Source organism: Hoplias malabaricus, chromosome 1, assembly GCF_029633855.1.
Source record: "Hoplias malabaricus isolate fHopMal1 chromosome 1, fHopMal1.hap1, whole genome shotgun sequence".
Classification (NCBI taxonomy): domain Eukaryota; kingdom Metazoa; phylum Chordata; class Actinopteri; order Characiformes; family Erythrinidae; genus Hoplias; species Hoplias malabaricus.
This window is the reverse complement of record NC_089800.1, coordinates 44,827,032-44,846,312: the sequence shown is the minus strand read 5'-3', so window position 1 is coordinate 44,846,312 and position 19,281 is coordinate 44,827,032. Positions and strand designations below refer to the sequence as shown.

Sequence of the window (19,281 nt, the reverse complement as noted above, 5' to 3'; positions counted from 1 at the left end):
CGAATTCTGAGTTATTTTGGAATGAAATGAACCCCTGACCATATGTAAGAGACAACTTCAGCTTCAAGTGCAAGAAATGCGACATCTTTATAATGTAGGGTGACCAGACATCCTCTTTTACCCGGACATGTCCTCTTTTTTAGACTTAAAAAAATGTCTAGGCGGAATTTCACAAACGTCTGGGATTTTGTCTTTCTAGAGCAGGGGTGTCAAACCAGATCCACAGAGGGCCGTGTGGGTGCAGGTTTTCTTTCCAACCACGCAGAAGCCACACCTCATTCCACCTGTTTTTAATCATTGGATCTAATCAATAGATCTTGACTTTCAGTAGTGTGGGGCTTTTGTGTGGTTGAAAAGAAAACCTGCACCCACACGGCCCTCCGTGGATATGGTTTGACACCCCTGTTCTAGAGCTTACATAGAACTTCGAGAAAGTGTTTCGTTCACAAACTAGTCCCGCCCTCCCCTACTCCGATTGGTTCGCTTGAGTGAGAAGGGGGAGTGGTGAAGTAGCCTAAAATCTTCTGATTGGACGGTCTGACTGTAGAGCTACCGTTATTGGTCGATAACCTTCTCTGTAAACATTTAATTGGTCAGTCTGCACGTCAGTAGTCCTTGTTTACATCAGGCAAAGCTCATGTACCTACCCTCATCTCGAGCAGCTATGCCAAAACGTAAATGTAAGTTCTCGGCTGAATTAAAAATTCCCATGTTTTGTGTAGCAAATAAAGGTGTAAAGGACCTAAAAGCACATAAAGGTTCAGCTCAGCATACAACGGCAGCGAGTAGTGTGACCTCATATATATATATATGTTGTTTTTAAGTGGGTATGTATGAAGTACATATGATAAGTGGATGTATTACCCATAGTAAACAGCGCTCAGCAGTCTTCCCCTTTCGCAGGAGTAGATTGGAAGAAGAACTGTGAACTGGAAGCTGTCTGCTATGGGTAACACACTGACTAGGCATAAGTACTTCATACATACCCACTTCAAATCAACAGAAATATCCCTTAAATAATGTGATGTTCAATAGACATAACTATTTTTATAGTCATGTTCATATCATCAGACCTCTCCATTAGTAATTTGTAAAAATTATTCCATTACTTAAAACCGACTGGTTTGAAATTTATATACCCTTGTCCTTTTTGTGCTACACAGGGGAACCCTCACCCCCAAACACACACACACACACACACACACACACACACACACACACACACACTTGAGTTTAGTACTCTTTCCACCTAATATTCATGTCCATGAATAGTGAATATGCACTATTTTAGAGTTCCAAAATTTTGTAGTGGCCAAAAACATAGTGTACAATTTTCAGCACACTCAAAAAAGTTCCACATTCATTCATTGTCTGTAACCGCTTATCCAGTTCAGGGTCACAGGTGGGTCCAGATCCTATCCAGAATCACTGGGCACAAGGAAGGAATACACCCTGGAGGGGGCACCAGTCACAGGGAGACACATACTCACATATTTACTCACACACTCACACCTACGGACACTTTTGAGTTGCCAATTCACCTGCCAACGTGTGTATTTGGACCATGGGAGGAGATTGTCTGGAAGTTTAGGAAGTGGGACTAATCGAACCAAATGCCGTAAGTATGTCCTGTCTTTGACCTGTACCACAGCTGTTCAGATTCAGGATGAGTCCAGGTAACTTTGCCAAAAGGCCAGAGTGCAGAGAAAGCTGAGGATCAGTGATGAGGACTGCTTGGTCTGATTTAAGGTCTTTACCATCATTCCTACATTTTTTTCTTTCCTCAAGACTTTGTAAATACTGTCTGGTGAATCGGGTTCAAAAGTAGTCCACTAATATTTGAATATGTCTCCAGTTGCGATGCCCTTGTAGCTCACTGGAGTCATAGACTACTTGTGGGAGTGATGAATCATGATGTCCCATTAAAAGTATGTTGAGGTTGATTGGATACGGATCTGCCATATCAGAAGAGATGCATCCCAAATGCTTGCCAATCATGATATTTTCTACCTTAATAAGGACAGTATGGAGGACAGTCTCTGACACTGTCTGCTTTTTGAGGATGACTTTCAAGGCAATTTTGACAGACTTCAACCCTCTTTCCCATGAAACCCCAAAGTTGGAGGCACTTGGTGCATTAAATATGAAGGCTACCTACTGTTCAGCCAACTGCACCTGCAGCTGAAATGCCATTCTTGCATAAGCCTCTTCAAGTCTCTTCCCACAACTTTGAGCCATTATCAGATTGGAGTTCAAAGGGCTTCCCTCTGCGAGCCATGAAGCATCTGTGTCAAGGATAAATGTAAATGGACCCAGCAGGTTGCGATATATTTGTAGACTTTTCCCCATCTCTTCTGTGCGCTGTCCTAACTAGAAAAAAGAATGGGCCATCCAGTAAAATAAAAAGGTGGCTTATGTAGGTGAAGGTGGGCAGGTGCAAGATCTGCCATTTTGGGAATTTCTGGCTGTGGACACCACATCTTGCAATCAACACAGGTGTGCTGATGGCCTCATAATGCCTTAGAATCCAATAATATCTTCTCTGGAACAGGATGAAGTGGCATAGCATCACATTCCTCTCTCTGCTCGAAAGTCTCTCTGCTCTGCGTAATCTCCCTCCAACCCTAGTCAGTCCAGTGCTCAGGGCATAAAGAAACTAAGTGGCTGCTATAGAGTAAGGTTCGACTTGAGCTACAAGCCTTAACTTCCTGTAGAAATAATTGCTTCTGAGTTTGTTTAAGCAGGAGTGTTTCTGTAGTAATATGATTTGCTGCTCGATTGCCTGAGTTGCGTATAGAGTGAGGCACACCACTTAGGCACTCCACGGTGGCTTTCATCAGTCCCTTTCATGCCCCTTCCCACTTATTGACATCAGGAATATCTTTGAGGGAATGTGGGGTCAGGTGGAAGTATAGGTCTGACTTCCTTAATTCTGTATCTATTTCAGTTTCAGCAACTGGCATAGTAGGCCAACAGGTTTCTGACTGGTAAAAGAATTCTAGTCCAAGACTCCAGCAGTGCAGGGGTGCCAACTCCTTCAAAGATTTTCCTCTGCTGATGTCATCCGTTGGATTACTCACAGAATCCATATAACTCCAGCTCTTCACATCAGTAATGGTCTGCATTTCTGCCACCAGAAGTTTCTCGCTTTTGAGTCATTGGCTGCTGTAGTTAAGCCCCACCCACCCAGCACATTCTGCACACCCTACTACGTCAGTGAAAGCGCGTCAATCTTACCCTGATTGGAAAATGGCCGACCGTCAAACGCAGGTATGTGTGAAGAATGTGCAGAATGTGTGAGCGGGGCTTAACTTCAGCAGCCAATGACTGTATAGATCCTGCCCCCCCAAAAGCGAGAAACCCCTGGAGGTGCCAGCGAGACTGAGAGAAGTGTAACTGAGAAAAGGCGGAATGGAAGCGAAAACGGATTCTTCAAGAATATTAAACTCAAAATAGACGATTATATATAGAAATATTCTGTTTACAAACATATTTTTATAATTCCCAATATTAATGACAATTTTCTCAATTACAAAATGTCATTTATTGGTTATGGATTGTTTTTTGGTCCTTAGAACTTTAGAACCTATTTTGATACGGTATGCAACAGATTGCTAAATTGAACTTATATTCACGATTATTAGATGACATTAAATTACAAATGATCAGAGTGTAATATCTGATAGTATTGAGTCCTTTCCTGTTACTAGAATAGAACTATATTTCAGGTGTAAAATATACATCAAATGAATTTTCCAGTAAATTAGAACAAAGCATTTTTGAATAGTTGATAAGCACAAATAGTTAATAATATATAATAATTCTAATAATACCACTACTAATATTACTACTACTACTTCTAAATTTGTTGAGTAATAAAAATAATGCTTACTATAAAGGCATAACAATACAATTTATATAATATGGCAATATAATAACACATTTTATGTTCATTTATTGTCTGTAACTGCTTATCCAGTTCAGGGTTGCAGTGGGTCCGGAGCCTACCCGAAATCACTGGGTACAAGGCAGGGACACGCCCTACCTACCTTTGAGTCGCCAATCCACATACCAATGTGTATTTTGGACCATGGGAGGAAACCGGAGCAAACCCACACAGATCTACACCTTTGGGCAAAATGTACAACTGTTCTGTGTTCACATGAACCAAACTTTTGAAATTCTTTTTGGAAACTAAGAACACTGTGTGCTGCAGACTCAGAGGGACCATACAACTTTTGAGTGCAGTTCAAAAGCCTGCATCTATGATGGAAAAGGGTTGCATTAGAGTCTAGGGCATGAGCAGCTTACACATCTAGAAAGGCACTGTCAGTGCTGAACATTATATAGGAGGTTTACAACAAAAATATGCTCCCACTCAGATGTCTCTTTCAGGGAAGGCTTTGCATATTTCAGCAGGACAATGCTAAACCGCATACTGTATCCATCACAACAGCATGGCTTGGAATTGAGATTGCTGGAATTTTGTTTTGTAACATCTTGGAGATACAATTCTGGCTTAAAATTTAAAATCCATTTATGGTGGAGAGGAACTGTATGCTCCAAGGCAAAGCAGTACTCACTCAAAGAAAGCTTCCCTTTTTATAGCCCACTGTTTTTGACAAGCCCAAGTTACTGAGAAATTTGTATTTGCCACAGCCTTTGGTACAAATTCACCACAATGGAACTGAGGACACACATTGCTATGTACAAAGTAAAAAGTGGGCAAGGTCAACTTTAAATCTAGGTATTTTCTAACTACCTGTAACAGTGCTTGATTCAACAGTAACTGCACAAGCGTCAGACATACACTACATTGCCAAAAGTATTCACTCACCCATTCAAATAATCGGATTCAGGTGTTTCACTTTCATGGCCACAGGGGTATAATATCAAGCACCTAGTATGCAGACTGCTTCTACAAATATTTGTGAAAAAATGGGTTGTTCTCAGGAGCTCAGTGAATTCCAGTGTGGTACCATGATAGGATTCCACCTGTGCAAGTCCAGTAATTAAATTACCTTGCTACTACATAATTACACAGTCAAGTGTCAGCTCACAAAGTGGAAGCGATTGGGAACGACAGCAACTCATGAAATGACAGAGTGGAGTCAGCAGATTTCTGCAGAGTCAGTTGCTACAGACCTCCAAATTTCATGTGGCATTCAGAGTAGCTCAAAAAGAGTTAATTGCATAGAGAGCTTCATGGAAAGAGTTTCCATGCCCAAACAGCTGCATCTCTAAGCCTTATATCACCAAGTGCAATGCAAAGCGTTAGATGCAGTGGTGTAAAGGGGTCTACAGGAGTGGAGACGTTCTCTGGAGTGATGAATTTCACTCATCTGTCTGACGAGCCCAGGTTGCCTGGAGAACAGGACATTTCTAACTGCATTGTACTGAGTGTAAAGTTTGGTGGAAGGGATTATGTTTTTCAGGAGTTTGGCTCAGCCCCTTAGTTCAAGTGAAAAGAACTCTTAATGCTTCAGCATACCAAGAAAATGTTGACAATTTCATGCTCCGAGCTTTGTAGGAACAGCTTGGGGATGGTCCCTTCTTGTTCCAACATAACTATATACCAGTGCACATAAAAGGTCCATATAGACATGGATGAGTGAGTTTGGTGTGGAAGAACATGACTAGCCTGCACAGTCCTGATCTCAACCCAGCAGAACACATTTGGGATGAATCAGAGTTGAGAGCCAGACTCTCATGAAACATCAGTGCCCGACCTCACCAATGTACTTCTGGAATGGTCAAAAACTCTCAAAAACACACTCTTAAACCTTGTGGAAAACCTTCTCAGATAAGTTGAAGCTGGTATAGTGGCAAAGAGTGGTCAGACATCATATTAAACCCTATGGATTGAGAATGTCACTCAATTTCATATGCATGCAAAAAATATGCCCATTTAAATAATGTTAATTATTTTTCTCACACGTATTTAATGATTTTGTATATAATCTGACATATGCTACAATATAGAAAGAGGTCTTTAGGTGAAATAATATATAGGAGGGAACTGGCAGAATTAACCATATATCCAAGCAGCACATTTACAGAATAGAAACCTTTTATCTTTCAATGTAAGTGATTTTATTAAAATTATTGGACATTTTGTTGTCCATTGCTTATAGTAATTTATATACAACATTTTGTTCTGACAGTAATAGCGTATACTTACTTATGCATGCTTGTGTGAGGTGTCATTTTCAAAAACAAGGACCAAGTCAAACGAAATGGGTTTAAATGGTTTACTGTAGGGTGTTAGCTTCATTTCATGTACAGGAAGAAGCTGATCCAAGAAATAAAATAATTTATACTGTTCCTTGGAAGGACTTACACAAATATAAACCAATATTACTTTTACTAAGGGACTGGTGAATTAGACAAACATAATACAAATCAAATATAAGGGGTAAATTACAGTCAACATAATCACAGCTCAAGTGGCACTTTTCCTGTGCATCAGTAAGACTTATGTCTGGCAATAAAGTACAAAACATTTTGGAATGATTTACAATGAGACTGTAAATGTATGACATTAGTGATTAAAATCAATTGTTGACTAAAACATTGAATAATCAAGTAGTGACAGCCTGCATATACTCCCTTTAAGGCCTTTTAAACCTTTGAAATTTGGAACATTTATACATTTGTCAGTCATACTGAGAATGAGAATCTTGGTTCATGGTATCAGTCAATAGGTATTGCATTTGACCCTAAAAAGAAACTACTTTTGTTCTTTTTTAATATGATAAGTGATGACTTGGTTGCTCTTCATGACTTCATTACTACTTCATACCTTCTAAAACCTTCATATTTCTCACATGATAGAAGCTTACATTTCTCAGGTGATTGTCCTTATTCAAATGATTAGATCCATTCAAGAAACTAATGTCTTACGTTTTCAGCGATGATCATTTGGTCTTTCAGTGGTATACTTTGTGTGTTTGGTCATTACATCGTTATTTCTTTTTCAAGTGCTTTTGTGAGTGGAATACATTTTAAGTTTTCTATCCCTGGACTAGAAGTACTAACCAAGACTCTTCATTCACATGCTGCAATGTGATCCAGTGCTAGGCTTATTCCAGGCCTGAGAAACGAGCCCATAGAGATTAGGCCTAATCTTGGACCACCGTATTCTGAAAGAAGAATCTTTTCATCTTGGACAAAACAAAAATTATAAAATCCAAAAGTCATTAACCAATGGCACAGTGTAACAAAGCATAAACCATACCCAGGGAACTGACCCAATATGTTTAAAGTCTTTACAGAGAGTTTGTAACATGAGTATAGTTTGATAACACATCCTAGTACAGAATTTGTATATGTCCAACTTGGTTTTTAGGCTACATTGGGTGTTACTTGAAGGCTGATCTGCAATAAAGGCAAACAGCTGGTAAAAGCAACTGTGCGTTACATATGTGATTACACTTTACCTCTAGGGTGGAAATACCACTATGAAGCAGTGATGTGTGATTGCAAATACTGTTTAAAATCAACTAATTTAGCTGGAGCACAGATACATACAACAATCGTAGATGAATGCTACTCATATGCAAAACAGTTCTAGAGTGAGCTGTCTTTGAGGCATTGGATTGACACTTTAAATGTAGTGACAAAATCTTACAGTGTATCAAGCTGGTAATCTGGGTTGTTCCTGAAGCACCTGCATGTGGCATCATTTCTATGGGATGCTTCAGAAATTGTCAGGAGTATTTTTTTTTCTTTTCTTTTTTAAACATTCAACCTAGCAAAAACTACTTTGTCAAATGCACAAATGGCAAGATTTCTGAATGTGTGCTACTTGGTATCTTCAAAATAAGGTCTCCCTCCTCCAGAACTGCTCTGCTGTAGTGATCTATTGGAAATAATCAGGACTCTAAATAACAAAAGTCAAATGAAATACTGAGTGCACAAAAAATATTAAACAAATACAAATTATGAATGTAATGGTAAACAATAAAGTATGATCAGTATTTCTTCTTCAGACACCTTGTACTTGGCAGATAATTTGTAGTGTGATATAGGGCTCAAAACAAATCCCCTTTTAAACAGTCAACTTTTAGCAAATCAGTATGAGTAGTGAATGCTACTCAAATGCAGACAAACAGTCCCTTACAGCGACACAACCTGCTTAAATTTGACACCAAGCAGATCTCTCCCCTCTCGCATTTTCAATAAGCCACACTCCAAACATTAGCTTAGGATAACCTATAGAGATGTCCATGGTGTTTAGTGTCTATTTAAAAAGTAACTTTAATCATTGCATAAGGACTAATAAAGAAAATAACTGCAGATAATGTATATATTGGCATGAATGGTATGGCACAAAATGAGTGGATAGACAGGAAAAGGATCTATTAGAAGAGGCTACTGCTGAGCATATCAGATACAAGGAGATGTGAGGAGAGAGCGCGTATGTGTGTATGTGTGTGTGTGTGTACGCAACTAAGGGCTGTACAAGTTAGTCAGTCTTCACTCTCAGCTTGGGTCATCATCTGGATTGTGCTGATCCAGTAAACGGACATGTGTGAAGGGAAAATGACCTCTCTTTCCCTTGCACTCTCCCTCCCATTGCCCATTTACATTGATCTTGGTCACCATCACCAAATCGCCAACCTAAAGGAAAGCATCACACTGTCAGTTTAAAGTGCACTGTACAAAAATAATGGTTTATATGTATGACAAATTTGGGAAAACACATTTAGCTGCCTATTGAGTACTGATTTATATATAAAATATTATGCAACATGAAAGCTTATTATTTAGGAGAAAAAAAAAACACTACCTCTAAAGCAAGAGCTGTCTTGTCATATGCATTAGGTACTCTCTTCTGAATTGCCCTGGCCAAGACAGGACCATTCTGCAAGTTGGGTAAAGATGTGGGCTGGGCATACTGGCCTGGCTCACCAAGCAGAGGAGGAGGCTGAGAATTGTGGCCATCTGAATTACCCACAGTGCCTGTTCCCCAACTACCCATGGTCCCAGATGTTGGAGATGCAGGTCGGAATTTCTCCACATAGGGTACAGGTATCATTCCCACACGGCCCTCCACATTCTGAGCATTCCACCACTGCTCCTCTGGCTTCTCCAACACCCTGAGCACATCACCTTTTCGAAACGGAAGGTCCTCATCATCATTGCCAGGAAAGTCAAACAGAGCACGAACGTATTCGTCTTCTAACCTCTGCGGAGCCCCTCCAGTCCCTGCACTGACATTAATGATCGACGAGTGCTTGGCTTTGTTGATGGGTTCAATTAAAGTGGTGGTGTCCAAGTAGTGTATCTTATAAAACTCCAGCAGGGCGGGTAGGGCATCAAATTCTTGGTCTCCGATACGAAACCGGGATGTATTCATTCCTGAATGAGGGGTGCAAGAGCAATTAAAACTCATTATATATCCATAGCCAAGTTCCGAAACTACCATTGATGATCACCTATACCAATTCTATTTAAGGCTTTAAAAGAAAACTATTCAGTAAAGTGTTAATTTTGAACATCAAAACAAAGCCTAATGATAGACAAAAAACGCAAAAAAAAATTATAATAAAAAAATAAAATATACGCGCACACTAATTGCTGCGAGGAAAAAAAAGTACCTAAAGACATTTTTATTCATCATTTAACATACTACACTATATCACATTTAATAGGACCAAATGTGTGCAGGCGGTCAGTACCCTTGCACATTACATCCGAAATATTCTCAGACAAGCAAAAATGAATCACGTGTAGCCCAGCTCTGCTTTATAAAAATACAAGGAAGATCAGTGACAGGAATCGGTCTCTTATTTGTGTTAAGCACATGTAAATCTGTGTTGTGAATCACGAACAAATCTATCAACTTCTCTCAGTCGCGACTCTGGAGAGCGGAGTGGAGGATGGCTTTGCTAACGGCTAATTTTAGCAAAGACAAGCACAGAGCGCTCCTGGGCGGTTCACAAGGAAAAATCACAGCAGCAGACAGTTCAGTAAAAGTCAAAGACATTAAAATTGTATTATTATAGTCCGATTTACACAATCTTTCAAAATGTGTGCGCAGTCGTGCAAGTAGCTGCTAGTCATGGATTATAGCACGCAGCTAACGTAATTTTAGCTTGAAAATGCCCAAATGAATAAAAATATTCTTTTGAAATAGCTAAATGAGAGTCTGGAAAGAAAAATTTCTAATGTTTCTATTTCTAATGTAGCGACCCTATGAAGCACTTAGCTACATTGAAATATGAGTTTATCACAAAGAAAGACGGCTAACGTTAGCACACTTGAATCTGAAGTCGGCTTTTTATTAGAATTCTCCGTTCCACCTTAAAACGGCGGAGCAGTTACAGGCTGCCGAAGTGTATCGCTGCAGCATTTAAGGTAGAACGGAAATCTGGAATAAAAAGAAGGGAGTAAGTGAGCGTATGGGACTAATATCGGTGCCCATACGAGCGAGAGCTCTTGTCCAGTGTTTAAGGCTGTTACCTGGGGCGGACTGCCGGGAGTTGCTGATGCTGTTGATAATATAGTGAGAGACTTTGGAGTTCTCGGACACGGAAAGCACATAGTCCCCGGGGCTGGTGATTGAGTCCCGCACTAAGAATACCCCGTGCCGTTGCCCCTGAAGCAGAGAAACCGCCTCCTGCCGGCTCAGTTTGCCCCAGTACCAACTGCCGCGGTCCTCGGCGTCAAAGTTCCCCGCCATCACTGCACCCGAGAGCCGAGGCTTCTCACCGGCCTTCCCCTTCTCCTCTGCGGATCGGCGATCAGCCTTCACCTCATACACAACTGCAAAACTGGAGATAAAGGCGGCGGAATGACTTCACCGCGTTCCCTACAATCCTCACCGCATCCGCCGCGTCTCAGAGCCCCGCGGAGAAGCAGCCCTCACTCCGCCACGGAACACGGGACAGACTCGCTCCGGTTCACCGAGAACTCACCCCCAACCCGCTCTCTACGCACACGCTTCTTACCACTGGGGGAAGTTCAAATATTTGAAATGGCGGATTGGGGCAACAATTTTTGCCCTTATTTGCCGGATGTGATGCAATGTTGCCCTCATTACATTCAGAGAAAAAGATACCTCCAACAAATCGCCTCCCAAACCTACACAATTCAAATTATTCACCAAATCCTTGCCAAAACAACACAATTGAACAAGATTCAAATTATTCCCCAAACCACAAGATTTCTATAGTTTTTGTGGTTCCTTTCAAACTGTTAATCCGGAGTGTTATATCCACATTGATAGAAATTGATGTTAATCTCGATAAAATTCTACTTATTTATATCATGTCTTATTTTTGCTATTTCCAAATACATATCAATACATTATTTTAAAATATTCAAACAAATTCAGCAAGCCCACCCAAACCACCACATTCATACAAGATTTAAGTAATTACTCCCAAATTGAGTTCAAAAACATGCAAATTATTCATACACTTTTTAGTCAAAGTAAAATTCAGTCAAATTAATTAACAAACAGATGAAGTTTAGAAAAAGGATTTTGAGTATATTGTCAGATTTCTGATTGACTTAAAGATAATTATTGTAATAATCAACTTAATTTTAAAACACACACACACACACGGTCGCGTTCATTACACAGCTCCTCCTGGACATTTCTGGATGACTGTGCATTTGTAAAAGGGGCAAGAGGAGAGGATCAGGTGATAAACCTCTGACTTTCTACTAAGTGAACCAACGGGTGCCTAATGAGTGGCCAGTAAGTGGACACACGGACTTAAAATTCCAGCAGCACTGCTGTGTCTGATCCACTTATAACAATGCAACACACATACTACAGTGTCAATTATCCACCACCTTAAAAAACTTGCTTTATGGTGGCCCTGACTGAACAAAATAGGGCGTAATGGGGCAAAGAAAGTATGCACAGTAAGTATATGGATTACTGTCTAATTTTCAAAGTGCATTTGTATTGTAAGTGAAGCGGACGAAATATGGAAAACGACAATATAAAGGTGGCTCTATAATGGCTGATCCATTAAAACGCCTGTTTGCTTGCTTTACATGAATTAATCAGTTTATTTATACTTTCCATTCAAAAGATTTTAATAGTGCCATAGAGTATCTCGAATATGGTTTATTCGTTTATTTATATACCACTGCAGTATATTTGCAATTCATAAACTGACCACCAGAGGTCACCACCGTCTGCCACAGAAGCGTTCACGTCCTCGTAGTATGTTTATGTTTTGCACCTCATATTAGTGACGTCAGACTAAACAGCATTTTTTTGTGATGTAAACACTAACAACAAGTTCACCTAAATGTTATTCAGTAGAAACCATTTTCTTTCTTTCTATCTGATTGTCTCTCACCCAGCTATGTGCTCTTGGTAATAAAGGGATAGCAGTAAGGAGTATTGTTACTTTTTACCAGCAAAATAATAATAAAAAAGCTAGTATGAAAGTGATTTATTTTTTTTCTACAAATTTCAGCTCCCACAAGATTAATTTGTTCAGCTTCTATAACCACTTTATCCTTATCAGTGTTGTGATGGATCCGAAGCCTAAATTGTTGGCCACAGGGCTGGAACACACACCAGTTCATCACAGGGCTACTGTGATGACATGAAGAAATAAATTGCTTTATAGTGCTTGAACAAACCAGGCTATGTTCCATAGAGTGGATCTTTCACTAGTAACTATGTTTAAAATAGCTTTAATACAGAAAAATACATCCATATTTGGCAAATTTGGTACCTGGAACTGGATACTTTTTTAAAGTACCTGCCTCCTAATGGTTCCAACCGAGCCAAGTAGGGTCTAAACCATGACATTTAAACCTTGAGCAGACCTGCCAGAGAGACAGTTAGGGAATATAATTGTACCATATTCTACATTAATTGTAGATGTTTAAGTTGTGTAAATTTCATAAACCCAATTTCATCTCCAGGACTTATATTTATTTTATTTTACACAATTATATAATGAAATATAACAGAGTCACCTCTCCTTCTGGAGAAGACAATGCAATGTACCTATACTGACCACTGTTGTACCTTTTAAAGGGACATTTAGAGTATTTATAAATGTAGTGACAATAATGTACCTCTACTATATCTTTTTTCCCCTGAGTGCACAGATCTGTCTGTCCAAAAACAAACTAACAAACAAACAAACCCAAAAACTTAAATAAAACACACAAAGGTACAATGAGTAAATGATGATTAACTATACCACCTGCAGTTGGTGTGGTTTCCAAAGGCAGTAGCTCCCCTTAGTGACTGTGTTATGCTACATTTCAATGAAAATATATAAATAAATAAATAATATAAAAACGCACCAGTACTCAACGTACCATGTAGAGTATAATCACCAAAAAAATCACTGGGGGAAATGACATGTTGCTTGAGAGAGAGAGAGAGAGAGAGAGAGAGAGAGAGAGAGAGAGAGAGAGAGACTTACTCGTATTATGTGAAAAGGTCTCAAAAACATTTGGATGCAATTTCAGCATCACCAAATTAAGCTGCCACTAGTATCTAGGTAGTTATCTAATTTCTCTGCTTAATCATAAATACAACCACATCTTTGTGCAGTGTTTAATTATCCTAAGGCCAATGTATATAATTTCATCTTCCAGGTAAGTGGCCTGTTTATAAATGAGCATCAGAATCATTTTCAAATCTAGAGCTATGTAAATGGGTTGCTCCACTAATTCAGTGGCACCATTACATACAACCTTTTAAGAATACGTACTGCTTTTATGGTTAGTATATTTCTAAATATACTATGCAAAACTAATGCACAATAATTTTGTGTGTGTAAGAAATTCATAACAAATGCATATTAATATTAAATATGCATAACACAAGCACCACATACTGACTTTTCAAACATTCTTAACACCCTCTTATATTTCTTTCTCTCTTTTGGTAACATAAAGGTACAGAAAATGACCGTATATGTTATAAGGAGTGTTTCCATCTGCATTGCTTTTTAAATGACAGTAAAAACAGGGAAACCTGTCAGAAATGTAACTGACATGTAGTCGCTGTCCAGTGAAAAACATGCATCTCTCAAAATAGCAGCTTTACAGCAGAAGGAAAAAAGAACTTCTTAACTTTCAATGGAAGTCAATGTATAAAGGTTTCATTCCAAGAAATGTTGGCGCATTTCTATTAGTCCATTCATCATGAAATTTTCACCAAATGTGAAGGACAGCTTTTGTGTTCAAAAATGATGTAATAAACTACAAATCCACAAAAAATAGAGATACATGTTTTAATTGGAAAGCCACTATTTATTAATCTTAGCATCTCAGCAACCACAGTCTGTTAAGCGTTCTTCAACATTATGGTTGGCTTAAGTACATAAAACACAAATGACACAAGTGGATGTCAAGGGGAAGGACATTGGCTTTTTAAAATACTGGACAGTCTATGTAGTAATATACAGGCTATACGGTAGCAGGCCACGAGAGAAATACAGTGATAGCCCTGTTTGTAAATGCAGTGAAAGCCCTTTCCCCCCGAGGCTAAACAATAATCCAAACCCACACTATTATATCCTACAGAGATAATACAATGATTTCATAACTGTCTCACAATGGAAATGCTCTGTAATCAGCAGAAGTGATTATTAAATTAAAAAACAACAGGCAGAGTGATTTGTATCCCTGCAAAATGAGAATATTTATTACATACATTCTGTTAAGGTAGCAGAATTAAACTCCAGATTAACATGGAAAGACCTGGAAATGGCTTATTCACAACAGGAGAGCACAGTAGGAAACATTTTGCATGTCATATTTTGAGGGATAGTATAAACCATATCATAAACTATTAAAGGGAAATATATATCAGTATTTAGATACTGTAAAAATACCTGGGTATAGTTTACTTACTAACTTATTAACACATTGGAACTACCAGTATATTTCAGTGAAAGCTCAAATTAAACAAAATTCCTTGATGAAGAAATCTAGGCTATAGAACTGTGCCAGTACTCCATTGCTAAATAGATTAAATACTAATTAAATACAGAATACAAGGGCTGAATGGATATATTAAAAATATAACAAATAGATAGCAATTGTACAGCAATTATAGAGTTTTGAATGTATTTATAAAAGGAAGAGCAAAGTTTAGATACGTTTGTGTCATCATTCAAGATACTGTAACCATTTATGTGTTCCAATGTTTAATGCTGCTTAGAGCCTTAGTCTTTCCTTCTCTATCTTTGGTGCCAGTACCTTTATAAAGCACTGTTCTCTCTGATGTTTACATGGGGGCATCTGTGTGAAATATTTGGTTTCCCCTCTGTTTTTGTCAGGTACACTAGTGCTTTCTGACTCTGGGGACATGCATATTCAACAAAAATTTAACAGGTTTAATGCTGCTGGGGAGGAGTGTGTGATGCATAGGTGGAGAATCATTGAAACATGCCTGAGCTAGATTTATAATCTCATGCAAGTCAGTTTTTTTTTTCATTAATCCCTCTCCATGTCTCACAAAGTGTGCAATGGAAAAGCATGTGAGTGTGTTCTTTTTCATACTACTATACATGCAACGCACACATTTGCCCACGCTCCTCTCCAGCAGGGTCAACCAGGCACATAGGTAAAGGTCTAGGGCTGTCACGATTCATCGATCACCTTGATTTATCAATTAAAAAAAAAATTGAACAGATTATATTGGCTGATTAAAATATACTTGTCAAAGGAATTTTTTATATGACCAATTTGTATGCAATGAATATATATTTTGTGTTTATGGATATAACACATCTGAGTCTATTGTCAGGCCATATTTTTAAAGGCGTCCTAGTTTTCTATTTTAAATTACAAAGACTCTGCATGGGTTAATAGTTTGGCTATTAGAAAATGCTGTTTACAGAAACAATAAAAAAAAATAAATCAATAATTGGTAGTGACAGCCCTATAAAGGTCCATTGCTAAAACAGTATATCCAAGGGGCAGTACCTGAAAGAGAAGCATTAAAACTGCACAGGGTTGTATGCTGTATATAATACCATTGTGGTACTTCAAATATGATATACATTGTAATTTTATGTATGATTTTCACAATATATAATTTATCCAACAAAACATCCTGTGTATTTAAGTAAGGATTATAAAATCTTCATAATCTTTTCCCCTCAATACCTGGATATCCTTCACTTTCGATATACATGCTGACCCGTAAACAGTCCACAGCTGAGCTGGGTCTCTTCTGTCTGTTTTCACCACTCCTTTTGGACAAGACAGATTTAAAGGCTGTGATACCTCGGTAAAGTGAGAGTACTCAGGTCAGGTTGCCTGAAGAACCTGCCACCTGATCCGCCATGGAGTCGTTTCTCAAAGGTTCCAAGGCCGCTGAAGAGTTCTGTGATTGAGTGGAGGACGACAGCTGCGAGCCATGGCTGTGCGAGTCCTCTCCTTCAGCCTTGGCTGCCCTCTTCGCTTTTCCACGTCCTTGAGAAGGCCCTGCGGCTGACCTAGCCTCCTCCATGGTCCACATGCTGTCCTCCTCCATCTCGTCTTTCCCTTGCACCTCCCGATCAAAGTCCAGCAGTTCCTCCATCATTTCTTCTATTTCCATCTCGCCATCGTCCATGTCACCCTCAACCTCAGACCTAAGCTCTCCCATGCTTACCGTCCTGTTTGTGTCATCTATGTCATCGTCCCCGTCTCCATCCGTTCGGATCTCTAGCTCACTTGCTTGGCTTTCGCCAAATTCCAAGATGGTGGGCAGGTTGCCTTGCTTGGGGCAGCGCTTGCGTAAACTCACCAGGAAAGGCTGAGGCAGAGAGAAGATGTCCACATTGTTGCCCAGGTCAATCCACGTGACACTGGGGAAGCTCTCCGGATCTTTTAATGTGTCTGTCAGCTCTTTGAGGACTGCCCGGGTCAGCCGGTTGCCATTCAGGGCAAGTGTTTCCAGGTGAGGCAACGAGGCCAATGTGGGCAGAAGCAGCAGGAAGGCCTCATCTGTTAACTCAGTGAAACCCAGCTCCAGGCTGGAGATGCGGGATGAGTGCCGCTGCAGGTGAGAACACAGTCGCTCCATGTCCTTCACTCCCAGAGGAATGCCTGAGAGGTCCAATGTCCCACTGGCAGGTGGGCTGGAAAGAACAGCCTTCAAACTGACAGAGAGAGAGACATAAATGTGTCATGTTAAAAGCAACTATTTTCAAAATAGGTAACTCCAGGGGCGGCACGGTGGCGCAGCAGGTAGTGTCGCAGTCACACAGCTCCAGGGGCCTGGAGGTTGTGGGTTCGATTCCCGCTCCGGGTGACTGTCTGTGAGGAGTTGGTGTGTTCTCCCCGTGTCTGCGTGGGTTTCCTCCGGGTGCTCCGGTTTCCTCCCACAGTCCAAAAAAAACACACGTTGCAGGTGGATTGGTGACTCGAAAGTGTCCGTAGGTGTGAGTGTGTGAGTGAATGTGTGTGTGTCTGTGTTGCCCTGTGAAGGACTGGCGTCCCCTCCAGGGTGTGTTCCCGCCTTGCGCCCAATGATTCCAGGTAGGCTCTGGACCCCCCGCGACCCTAAATTGGATTAAGCGGTTACAGATAATGGATGGATGGGTAACTCCAGTCCTTGGGGTCTGGAGTCTAGTAGAGTTTAGCAAATTTCCTGCTAGTTTCAGCTTCTGAGTTGAATCTGTATTGTTTAAGCATGAAAATAACAATATTTTACTGGATTCTGGCATTTCCAAGCTGGATTTCCCCACATTTAAACTAGGGCTACTGTTAACCCCAAAGGTTGTCTTGCATCTCCAGGCTCTCTAGGGAGAGTCTGGTACCTATCGCCATTTAACCTAGCCAAGAATGGCCTACTACAGCAGGAAAATATATTTAACTAACACTTGAAAGAACCAATCACAAGTCAGCTATCTTGGGATGATGTGTGGAGGCAATCTTTCACATTGGACCAATACCAGAGACAGTACAACACTATACACAGAGGTACACATACGTGGAGCCAATCACAATGTAACTGGCTGGGGGTGCTACTGAGTAGCGTATTCCCGCAAAACTCTGTTTGCCATTAAGGTCAGCTCAGGAGCTTCACCTCCCCCTCTGAAGTGGCAAAATTTATGGAATCCGAGCTTAAACAAATTTGAATGTGTGTTGTTAATATATTATAGCTATTGATGCGTTTCAGAGGCAAGGTTCTTCTTTAATAGCTGTTTTTTTTCTCGTTCATTACGGATGGCACTGATGCGGAGATGCTCAGTAGGTGGTGTTAGTTTGTTCTAGTATATATCAGAGATAACTTTCTGTCTCAGTGTTCCTGCCTACAAGGATTAATACAGTGCTTCTCTTCTGGAGAGGCATACTGAGATGGTGTAAGATGTTTCATGTAATGTCAGTGTTAACCCCCCCCCTCTTTTTATTCTTTTATTATCTAATCATTTATATTTTCCCCTTTATCCCAGGTGGTCACTGCACACTTTTTTTCTTTCTTCAGACTTAGATGTCTGTAGTTCGTAATGCTGGAGCTGGGGTCACTGTTGTGTCTTGGAATGATAAGGGGCTGGGTCACCCAGTTAAAAGAGGTAGGGTATTCTCACATTTAAAGCCTCTCAAGGCTTCAGGAAACCCATACCAGTGCAAATTAGCAACGTAGACTCAGAATTGGTTGGGTGTCCCAGGTTTACCAAGCGCCAAGCATACTCTTCTTCTCTTCATGTCAATGAGGCAGACTTTAATCAGTTTTTTTTATAATCTGACAATACCACAATTGCAAAGCGGAATTAGATGCCCCAGTATCAGAAACTGAACTTATTGAGGCTATCCAGGATTTCCCATCAGGCAAAAGTCCCTTACGGATGGATTTGGGTGTGAATTTTACAAGGATTTAGTAGAAAACCTGTCTCCTACATGCTGAGAATTATAAATGACTCAATTAGGAATGTAAAGCTCCCGAGATCTCTGTATGAAGCAAACATGATCTTATTGTTAAAAAAGGGAAAGGTGGATTCTGATCTTGCCCCTTATAGGCCAATAGCTCTCTTAAATTCTGATCAAAAAGTTTTGACTAAGGTATTAGTGATGGGAATTTCGGCTCTTTTTGGGGAGCCGGCTCTTTTGGCTCGGCTCTTCATAAAGAGCCGATTCTTTCGGCTCCTAAATGGCTCTTTGTTTTAACACTTATTTCCACTTGTACAGGACAATATTACTTACATTTTACATGACTATATGGACAAAATATTATTGTTCAATATTAAAAATAATAAATAGTGTTGCAATGGCCAATTTTTTATGGCTGTCTTGTAATAACTCACTGATTGCACTCACAAATTGTATAAATAACTGGATTTTTATTTA

The 19,281-nt window shown here is 39.9% G+C and overlaps 2 protein-coding genes across 4 annotated transcripts in view; both read right to left on the bottom strand.

The window, feature by feature from the left end:
* Positions 1-6,195: 6,195 nt before the first annotated feature.
* crk (v-crk avian sarcoma virus CT10 oncogene homolog) lies at positions 6,196-11,003 on the bottom strand. Its single transcript, XM_066663879.1, has 3 exons — positions 10,468-11,003; positions 8,792-9,363; positions 6,196-8,622 (listed from the first exon to the last, which is right to left on the bottom strand). The coding sequence occupies exons 1-3, from the start codon at positions 10,685-10,687 to the stop codon at positions 8,485-8,487; spliced, it is 930 nt and encodes a 309-aa protein (XP_066519976.1). The 5' UTR covers positions 10,688-11,003; the 3' UTR covers positions 6,196-8,484.
* A 3,269-nt stretch (positions 11,004-14,272) lies between these two features.
* Positions 14,273-19,281, bottom strand: part of lrrc75a (leucine rich repeat containing 75A) — a 34,310-nt gene continuing 29,301 nt past the window's right edge. For 2 of the 3 annotated variants that reach the window (XM_066663854.1, XM_066663867.1), the window contains one exon: positions 14,273-17,093. In XM_066663854.1, the coding sequence (XP_066519951.1) occupies positions 16,253-17,093 (841 nt within the window). In that variant the 3' untranslated portion in view covers positions 14,273-16,252. The remainder of the gene's footprint in view (positions 17,094-19,281) is intronic. The other variant, XR_010801878.1, reaches the window with a different exon arrangement.

What these genes read in the sequence shown, in the direction of transcription:
- crk (XM_066663879.1), bottom strand. Translation starts at nt 10,687, where the DNA reads ATGGCGGGGAACTTTGACGCCGAGGACCGCGGCAGTTGGTACTGGGGC. An exon ending in CTCCCGGCAGTCCGCCCCAG is followed by an intron (nt 9,364 to 10,467) that starts GTAACAGCCTTA and finishes CCCCTCATTCAG; the next exon opens with GAATGAATACATCCCGGTTT. An exon ending in AGACAGCTCTTGCTTTAGAG is followed by an intron (nt 8,623 to 8,791) that starts GTAGTGTTTTTT and finishes GCTTTCCTTTAG; the next exon opens with GTTGGCGATTTGGTGATGGT.